The 11,033-nt window shown below is 25.3% G+C and overlaps 1 protein-coding gene across 1 annotated transcript; it reads right to left on the bottom strand.

The window, feature by feature from the left end:
- Nucleotides 1–6,060: 6,060 nt before the first annotated feature.
- LOC119666647 lies at nucleotides 6,061–7,706 on the bottom strand. The gene is made up of 5 exons (XM_038075928.1): nucleotides 7,583–7,706; nucleotides 6,880–6,940; nucleotides 6,741–6,815; nucleotides 6,306–6,545; nucleotides 6,061–6,229 (listed from the first exon to the last, which is right to left on the bottom strand). The coding sequence occupies exons 1-5, from the start codon at nucleotides 7,704–7,706 to the stop codon at nucleotides 6,139–6,141; spliced, it is 591 nt and encodes a 196-aa protein (XP_037931856.1). The 3' UTR covers nucleotides 6,061–6,138.
- Nucleotides 7,707–11,033: the final 3,327 nt, after the last annotated feature.

Raw genomic sequence — 11,033 nt, 5'->3', positions numbered from 1 at the left:
TTTGTTTGTTTGTTTTTATCTATTTATTTAATGTGTCATATACTTAAAGGATGTAATACCATATAACACTAAGTATAATTCACATTAGTTAAAAATAAATTGAAATAATATAAAATGCAAGTAAAATAACGAGAAACATGGCTAAAAATTAAAACAATAATGTTTTTGTCAAATAATGTTTTTGGGATGTTTTAAATATATTTTAATATATAGCTGTCGAACAAAAGTGAAGTACAATAACAAAAATTCATTTTATATTATTTTAATTAATTGATTAATTGGGTATTGCCAAATACCCATCATCAGTGGTCTTGGAAATAATTCTAATTATTATTATAATTTAGTGCCCTGCCAACTTTAAAGCTCAGAGTCAGCACACCTTAACCAACTGACCCAAAGCCGTACTTGACTTTTATGTGCGAACATTTTTCTGGAGTTTTGTTACTTTACTGTTGTTTACAATATTAATTTATCCAACAGATGTTTTGAGTATTGGGTATTATCTTTCATAAGTGAACTTTTTGGAGATGTTCCTTGCGTTTAATTAATTGTAAATAATTATTCATGCTGCAAGTCCTAAAGGATTTACTTATCTCATGTCACGTTTATTAGCAGTCAGACACAAAACTTGATTTGTATTGCTCTAACTTGGAGTATTTTTGTTTGCAATTTTAGAAATTTCTTACGAATAATTAAGAACAACACTGATGTTGGGTATTTGGGAAGACTTAAAACAGCTAATGGTTAGCCAAAATTTCAATAAATCAAATAATATAATTTTATTGCAAATTTTTTTTTTCAATATTTTTGCTCATTTTTGCTCTTACAGATCTTATAGATCTGCTATATTTTTTTAACTAGCACTTTATTTATTTTTTATTCATATTATTATTTTATTAATTTATTATTCATTATAATTTTTTTTGTATTCCAAAACTTTTAAATACTTATAGCTGACACTCTGACTGTTTTGAATTTTTTTTTTTGAATAGGTAAAATTTTAATAGAGAATGTTATTTAAGTACTATCAGTACTAAACTCTTTTTTGAACATTTTTTCATATATTATTCAATGCTAATATCTCGCATTTTGGATGTGGTTTTAATCCTTTGCTTCCACTTTTCTTACTTAGATTTTACTGTTATTAAGTGACACTTTAGTGGTTTTTTTGTTTTAAATTATTTTATTCCATTTTTACAATTATTTTTTTAATTGTATTAATATTTCATCAAAGCTGAGACTTATATTTTTTCAGTACACTCAGCTGCTAAAACAAAAATATCTACAACTAAGCAGGCAGACTTTACAAGAAGAATATTTTAATAATTATTACTTGACTTTATTACTTTAGTAAATAATTTTGTGTAAATATTGGATAACCTAACGGCAAGTCATGACAGCAATGAATTTTGAGTGAGGAATCTAGTCCATAGGCTAGATCTAGTACATAGACAAATGATACATACTTATCTTTTGCAAAGATTTATAAACAAGGGCTTACTTTTTTTATTAAATGTTATAATAATCAAATAAACAAAAATATGTTGCTTTTTAAATGATTATAGAGAATTCCAAAATATAAAGAAAATAATTTTTTATGCTGATTTTAATTGAATTCTTACAATAATTTAATTTTTTTTAAAGCAATGAAATTAGCTACATATATGTTGTTGACATGCTATAATAATAAAAAAAATATATATGTACGCTAATCCAGTTATGAATTAATTTCTACTGATTTCGTCTGATTTATGTCGAAATAGCAAAGTTTTCTGAACAAAATGAGATTTAGGTATCAATTTGTTACCCTATAAGTTTTAACTACTACTATTGTTTTAAAAACTTCAAGGAGTTAAAGCATCTAAAGTCTAGTTCAAGCACTTTAAATTTTCGAAAATGTTACAAAAGCTTTAAAAATCTCCTTTAAATTTGATTTCATACAATCAAAATAAAGGGAATTTGATAATCTAATTTTTATCAATAAGTTCTATATGTCTTTAATATAACTGCATACTATTTTCTCTGCCTATGCTTCCCCTCGGAGTTAAAGTATTCAATATATATATATATATATATATATTTTCTCTCTATTATTTTATAGAGTAATTTATTATTTTATATAGTAAAGTTAAAAAGACTATTTGGTTTCCGATCTGCACACGATGGCAGCAATATAAAATAATACATTTTTAATTTTAATTTATAATTACAGGATGTTACATTTTTATTGTACATTTTTTTTTTAAATTAAAATCAGGATCGTTTAGTTTGATGCTATAAAATATGTACTAACGAGTTTTATATGCTTAGAGGTTCTACAGAGTAAGTTTTAAAATGTATATAAATTCTTTCCTATTCGTTTAAATTCTGTTTATATTATGGGAAGTGAAATCCAAAATCAAATAAAATTTTTGTGAATAAAGTAGCATTTAAATTATGTATAAAAATAGCTGTATTTTCTATATAGTTTTATTACATTTTTTTAATTTTTTTTTTAAATTTTAAAAATGTTTGTACTCCAATAATTGAGTATTTTTAATATTTTTATTTATTTTTTTTTTAATTCTATTTTATCACAAACATCTTTTTCTTTGAATTTTTTCTTTTTGTAAACAAAATGTTTTTCGATTTAAATTCAGAATAATAATATCATATTTCAATAATAATAATAATATTTAAATTAATATGAAATATTAATTTGAAGTGTACAAAATTGTTACAGCAGAATCACAAAGTTTTTACCAATTTAAAAAGTTGAATTAAACGAATTATATATCACGTAAAATTATTAGACTTAGATTTAATTAATTATACATACCATACACGTTCAAAAACAATCAAATCATAGTATAGATAAAAGATAATGATGTTTTTGTTTATATTGAAATACTTTTATTGCATCCGATATTTGTGAAGTGAAGTGACTCGAACTGAATTTGAATAATTAATACAAAATATAAAATTTGCAATATTTATTGAGAAAATTAATTGCCATTTTCAATATTTATATAAAATAGTTAAAAAATATATATAGATAATTTTCAACATATGCATATTATTTATAATTAATATATAAGTTAAAAATTATTACTGAATATATAAATTGAATTCTGTAAAATAGTATATATATATATATATATAAAATTTATATACCAAAGTAAAGACGAATAATATGTAAACCAACTACCTCAGCGAACAACTAAACTAATAGAATCATTGCCAAGCAAATAAAATATAAAACTACATTTATTATATACATATATATATGTATATAGAGATATAAATATGTATATGTGTGTTATTTGACTTTAAAAGTTAAAAAAAAAATAAATAAAATATTATATTTATATAAGTTTTCATAAGAAAAACAAATGTTATACAAATGAATAAGCAAATTATAAGGAATTTAATCCAAATAGATTAAATGGCTTTTTTGTAACTTAAACAATATTAAAGTTCAGAAAATAAACAAAGTAGTGAGCTATAATTTACCACAAAAGTAATGAATACTAAGAACTATTAGACGTAGCCAAAGGCTACTTGGTTGATTTTGTGACGGACTGAATTGTTGCGAAATTCTAATGATTTCGGGAATAATTCATACTGTACTGTACTGTGATTAGAAGTGAAAATAAAGTAAAATAGCAAAAGAAGCTTTGAATGTTAGAGTTACTTTAATAAATTAATAAACAAAAAATGATTTGATAGAGATAATAAAATTATGTAAGGTTATAGACAGAAGCAAATTGAAATTGTTAAATTGAAAATATGTACAGAAAAGGTATTGTTAAAGTTGAAAAATATTTTCCCGTAAGATATGTGCATGTTAAAAACAATTATTTTAACCAAAATAAAGAATTATTACTTTAAATAACAAATAAAATTTTTAATTATTATACACTATTATAGAAAAATTATATAAAAATGATAAAAACTCTATCCTAACGATTTACCAGAACAAAAGATCAACTATGGTCGCTGTGCTCCGCTTCATGCAATTTTCATTTCGCATTGAAAGCAACAAGCTTTGACAGTTAAAATTACCAACATGACAGTTAAAATTAAAAACAAAACTCTCTATTTCTATTCCTAATGTTTTCAGTGAAACATTACTGCGTAGAATCTACTGAAACTTACTTCATATTCACTATGAGAAGAGATCCTTCCCAAGATCATAGTTTTAAAAGCCTAAGTAATTATAACAGCTAAACTAATGGGTTACTGTACAAATCACAACAGCTATCGTTTAAAGATCATATTATATCATTAAAAGAATGAAAACATTATCACCAAATGTAATGGGACATGTGAGAAGTTTAGTGCGCTTGCTATAACTTCGGTTTACAGCGATTTTATTGTTGATATGAATAAACTGATCAATCATTTAACAAAAAAAATTAAAAAATTATTTCCTTAATTATATACAGTGACTTTAAAATTTTTTTCTGTGACTGACGAAGTTAAAAATGTGACCAACTCCTGCAAATAAAATAATAAACTTTTTAATGTTATTGTTTTCTTGCCGAAAGTGAAACGTCTTATGATGAAAATAAACTGTTTAAAAGTTCGAATAGAAATGAAAAGACAACAACAAAAATTTTAATTAATTTATTGAAAGTACTCATAATCAGTAGTCTTAGGAAATACACGAATTTTTCAAAAATTTTCATGAAGTATCTAAATAGAACTTTTTGAATTCCGCCTTTCGGCGACTAAAAATTGAAATAAGACTCTTGAGGTCTTGAAAGACATTAAATAATATGCATTCAGATTTAATACTTAAGATGTAGTATTTTAAACTAATGTTCCTTTTAATCAAATTATTTAAAATTCGGATTTTTCAGCAAATATGTTATGAATATCGTAATTTTTACAAAATAGGTAGAACTATTTGGATATACGTTAGGTATCAAATAGTTCGAATGCTAAAAAAATGTATGTAGTTCGTATTAACCAAATATTTGAAATATATATGTATGTTATATAGATTGCGGGTAAATTTTAAAAATGAATAAAATATTATAACATTTAAATAAACAACAATATTAAGAAAATCATAACCTTAGCAATAGAACCTAACAACTGAATGGATATTTTTTCATACAAACAATTAAATAATAGCTCTGTATATATTGTACAGAGTTATTTGGTTTATTTTTGATCTTCTAACCACAAACAAAGCATCTTATGATTGTTAACTCCATATATTTCATTTGATTACATTATTTCAAATAATACAATTTTTAGTCACAGTAATAAATCTAATAATTTATTCTTCGTTAACAATTTTTTTTACATTGACTAAGGAATACAAAATTTAATATAATTTACAAAATATTAAAATTGGTGATTTACTTAATTTCATTAAAGCTCTCTAATTTTATTAAAGCATATTATAAAAAGCGGTTGTATTAATATTTTACATTGCTCAAAATGATTGAAGTACAATATTTTGGTTGGAAGCTCTTATTTACTAACTGATTAAAATTATTATATTACAGCTAAATACGTCACAACATATATGTCTATATTTAACAAGGAAACCTGCTTATAAAGCTATTATTCTTACGTTATCAGATATAATACATAAATTAATTAATATATTCTAACATTTTATTATATGCAACTATATTTTTGTGAAAATAATCTTAAATAAACTTTTTAATATAATAATTTAATATTCTTGCAAATAATAAAATAAACAAAATGAAAATAAAATAGAGATATTTAAAATAAATTAATTTTTAAAACAATCGTTTGTAATTTCTAGCTAATAGTCACAATATAACCAACTATTAAGTTTCTACTAGTAAACTTTAATTTCTGAATGGTTCCTAACTTCAGTTTTTTCAATGCTAACATTTTGTACATTATTATTATTATTATAATTATTTTGTATTTTTAATGTTTCTTGAAGTATTTGCACATTTATTGTCATTTAATTACAATGTGTGCTACGCAGTTTTGTTTAATTTTGTATGTAATAAATACTTATATACCATATATATATATCAAATTCTAATAACTATGAATTACTCATACTATGATTGTTATTGTTTAATCTGTTTACTGCTGTAATTATATTTAAGTAATATTATAAATATTTTTAACATTTTACTTAACTGTTGTCAACAATAATTAACAAACATCGTCAATTGGATCCTCATCTTCCAAATTCGTACACACTTCAGCAAAACTATCTTCTGGTAAATCCGGATAAGAAACAATTCTATAAATATAATTTATATTATTTTTTAATTTATCACATTCTTAATTTTTTTTATATATAAATAATTAATTATTACTGTTCAAAATCACATTGTGGTACTAATCCATCCACTTTTGCACTACTCCTGAATCGTATAATCGTGCATAAACGTAACACAGCCAAGAAAATTAGTAAGACTCCAGCCACATAACTTAACCATAGATTGTGAGGCCACAATAAAAGGGCAATTCCTATAGCACCGTAAATAGGTGCTAATCGCCAACCTCCAATAACCTTACAATCATGCCAACGCCTTAACCAGAAGGTATAACTATCGCTGCATAAATTAAAAAGAATACATATTTTTAAAACTTGCGTTTATAAATCGAACATATTTTAGAATAAATTTATTGATATTAATACTATAAAAACATTATTTTTATTTGCTTTAGAAAACAGCTTTAAGCTATTGTTAATATACATATGATTTATTTATTTTTTTTTAAATATTATTATTACAAGACATCGTTACCTGCCAAACAGAAGGTGCAGAAATAGTGTAATAATCCATTTAACTTCTAAGAAGAAAATGACTATAGAAGAAATTCTGAAATATTTTTGTAGTTATAAATATTGTTTATTACATTTCAAAACAGATAAGTGTTATTTACAATATATACAATCCAGCACTGTAGCCATGGTAATAAACATCGACGCCAACGCCGCAAATTGCTACGAATAAAAGATAATAAAATACCAAATTTATTATTAGGAATATTATTATTGTCCTGTTGATAAAACGAACAGATACATAAATATATAAATTATTACGAAATATTTTTGATACACACTAAATAAAAATACAATTGCCGTTCGTAATGATTCTGTTCAATTTCTGTACAGACGTACTAAAAATTCATTTAAATATCCTATTTTGCAAGGAAATTAACTTTTGCTGTGACATCATTTCACCATCTTTGCAAATTTTCCGCAAACGGAAGAGGATAATATTTTCAGTTGAGACTACATATTTATTTATACTCCATAAAATATTTAAAATACTTGATAACAGATTCTACATAATTAGTTGTATACTAAATAAATACAAAAAATTTTTTAAATAAACTTAAATATGAACATATTAAAAACAAAAACGTGTACATATAATTTTAGGAGGGTATTGCACTAGATGTAGCAAGATTCGTTTCACAAATTTTTATTATTGTTTATTTTTATCATAATCTCCCTCTTCTTAACCGCCTCGATCAACTAACTTCCACATTTATCTCCATCTGATGAAGCTCCATCCTTTGCCACTGTGAAACGCTGGTACTCGTACAATAATTTTAATCGTGACGGAGTTTGTTCACTAACAAAATTCGTGAAGATCATCCAAAATCAGTTGATGTACCAGAAAACATTGATACTGTGCAAAATCTGATAACGCAAAATCGTCATGCGACTTACTGTGAGATTGAGGTGAAGGTGAAACCAGCATATATGAGATATTGCACGATAGTTTAGCCGTGAGAAATGTTTGTTCTCATTGGATCCCCCATCTAATTTTGATTTGACAAAATCTTAAAAAAATGCTTATGTCGATGGCGGTGCTTCAAAAGACGTATATAAGATTATAACAGGTGCCTAATTATGGATATATATGTATGAGCCAGAACGTAAACAGCAGTCGAGCAATCGACTGTATGAACCAAATCCAATAAAAATTATTCACGCTCGAAGCACTTCGAAGCAAATGATCACTTGCTTTTTCGGGAAAAGTGGTCATATGCCACCTACTAGTATCCCATTATAGGAACGTAAAACGGGCAACTCCGAATGGTATACAACCATTTGCTTATCAGAATTCTTCAGTAAAATACGCAAAACAAACAAGCGCCGTCGGATCATTCTCCATGAAGACAATCCGAGTGCTCACACTTACAATAGTCTAACAACCAAATTGTACTTAACACAAATATTTGAACAATCAAAAAATCGAATTGATCGGTCATTCGCCGTACAGTCCTAATATCGCACCCGAATATTATTTCTTGTTCCCGAATATCGATAATGAATTGCGTGGACAACGATATTTTTCGGCGGGAGAAGCTGTTATTGTATTTAAAAACTATGTTTTGGATGTGTCTAAAGAAGATTGGAAAAAATGCTTAGATAAATGGTTCGAACGCATGCAAAAGTGTCTTAATCACAAAGGAAAATACTTCGAGAAACAATAAAACAATTTTCAACAACAAATTAGAATTTCTTCATTATTAGACTCAAAATATAAATAGTGACCCTCGTATGCTTTTTTCTCTTTGAGGAAAACTTCCCACTTTGAAAATAATAAGCAATTGCGTTGGAATAGATTTTTTTATTGTAATTATGCTAATTGTAATGATTAATTTATTCAGTTTCAGTAATGTTGCATGCTTTGTTCACGTTTAAAAGTGGTCAATCTGCAATATGCCCTTACTATCGCAAAAAAAAATAGTAGCAATAATATTCCCAGTTGGAAATATAGTTATATATTTTATATTTTATCAACAGTTATAAGTTTGTCCAAAAAATCTAACATTTTGCTTTAAAATTTTGTTTAAAAATTGCATTTTTGGTAAAAGTTGCAATCGCAATGCTTAAAAGCCTTACCCATAATTAAGTTCTTCAAATCCTATTAAAAAAAATTCTTAAAATCTTAAAAAAGTTTATTGTTTTTATACAATAATCATACAATGACATGTGATGCACAAGTATCATAATATTAAATCCTAAAACTCAATAACAGCGCGCTGCTTATGTTAATTATTTCCTTTTTAAAAACATTTAAAATCTGCTGGTGAAAAAATTAATAAAAAAATCAGCCAAGTTTAATTTTTAGTCAAAACGGCTTAATTGGTCTAAATGGGTTTAGAAAATGGGTTGTAGTTTAATTTTACATGCAGAATGGGTAACCATTCAACAGGGATCCACGTAAGAAGAGCTTCCGATGGTGTGCATTGTTATTGTCCCTTCAAAATGGATTTTAGAAAAATTTTGCAATTAGAATGGATAACCGTTCAACAAGGTATCCAAAAAAAAATATTCTCTGCACTTCTGTTGGATAAAAAGTTTAACTATTTGGAATATTCTGAAAAAATGTTCAAGAATACATAAAGCCTTGTGATAGCCTTTTACCAATTTAGTAAATAATATTAATCTTATCATTATATTAATATATTTACGTTAAAATATAATTTGAATTAATGTTTAAATTTATTCAAACCAATTAAGTTACAAAATCTATTAATAAAAAATGTGTTAATCGATATACAAGCAATTAATTTTATTGTATTCATTTGCATTGTAATGAAATAATAAATTAATATTTGATGAATCGCTATATTGTAATTACTTTGTTGCTTGTTGTAATAAAATAAACATTGCTAAAATTGACAGAAATAGTAACGTATTAATTGCATTAATGAATCGGGTCAAAGTGTTATTTACAATGTATGCATGAAGGCACACTTTTTCAATATTTTACAATAATAGTGTTTGCATTACGAAATACTTTAACTAATGGAAATTCTATTCAAAAACATGATGTAATAAGTTTTAATCAATTCCAAAGACTTTATCAACTTCTGAAAATTTATCCATTGAATAAATTAGAAAACATGAAACTAAAACGACAAACGTTAGTTCCTTCGCTTCAGTTCAATCTAAAACACGCATATTTAAATCGAAAACATTTTAGATAAGAACATTCAAAGCAAACATGTATGTTACTTATGTATATATTATTTTCTAACTTAAAATAGAACATGAATGTATCCACATGTGCATACATAAAGTAGCAAAATTGACATAATCGAATTTAGAATTCAGACAAACAACTTAATTAAGTTGTTTTCGCCTGTTAAAGATTGCTCTGATAAGTCAGATTGGCTTATATCCTCAATCTAAGTCAATTCAATTACATTAAGCTGATTAACAACTGCAATAACAACGCAACTAAGGCAAGCCAAAAACAATAACTGCTTTGCCCTATTAGAAAATAATACCAACCGCGCTAAGTAACCTCCCGAGTACGAGATATTTAACCGGAACTAGTTACAAAATCCAATCGATGTCTGATGTTTGATAGGATCCTCATTATGCAACGAAGATGTCGACGCACGTACCACATGCCAGCCAGACTAAAACAAATATTTTTGGAAAATATGCGCCATTTTGTTGCCGGTATGTGTGTAAGTTTATTGTTAGTTTGTTGCTATATGTGTACGCTACAGTTCGTATGCGACGAATAGCACACAAACGTATGCAATCAGCACTCAAACTCTTGTATGCGGTACGACAATTTGTTGGTAATAAATTTTGGTATATCTGGCGCCAATATTACAACAATAACAATGTAATTCAAACAATAACAACAAGTAAAAACATATTGAAAAATAAAATTTTATGGAAGTAGGAGTCAGTAATCCTTGTTGTGTGCATTAAGCAGTATTTTTTAAATTATCTACAAAAAATAATTTAGTAAATATATTTGTGTATGATACTTAAAATTGGCAGTTCAGTTTGTTTTATAATTGATATTTAATAATGAATGAAATTAATATTTAATTATTAAATTTTTATGTAAATTAATTAATATTAATACAAAAAATAATTTATGTTTAAATTTATTTTCTCGTTATACGTATAATATATGGATTTTCTGGCAGAATAATAATTTCTAAATCAATAAAAACTAAATTACAGGTATAATTTACTTTCATCATATTATTAATAATTTTACTAGTATTTAATAAAATGCAAATTTTTTTAATTATCGTACACAAAT

Source organism: Teleopsis dalmanni, chromosome 1, assembly GCF_002237135.1.
Source record: "Teleopsis dalmanni isolate 2A chromosome 1, ASM223713v2, whole genome shotgun sequence".
Lineage (NCBI taxonomy): Eukaryota > Metazoa > Arthropoda > Insecta > Diptera > Diopsidae > Teleopsis > Teleopsis dalmanni.
Note: the sequence above shows the minus strand (reverse complement) of the source record. Positions and strands in the feature narration are given on the sequence as shown.

Bases quoted from the DNA above. Each gene is read 5' to 3' on its own strand.
- LOC119666647 (XM_038075928.1), bottom strand. From the start codon at position 7,706: ATGCTGGTTTCACCTTCACCTCAATCTCACAGTAAGTCGCATGACGAT. The intron at 6,941-7,582 runs GTTAGTGAACAA...TTTTATTCGTAG, and splicing joins GGATGATCTTCACGAATTTT to CAATTTGCGGCGTTGGCGTC. The intron at 6,546-6,740 runs GTAACGATGTCT...TAATTTATGCAG, and splicing joins CTGCACCTTCTGTTTGGCAG to CGATAGTTATACCTTCTGGT.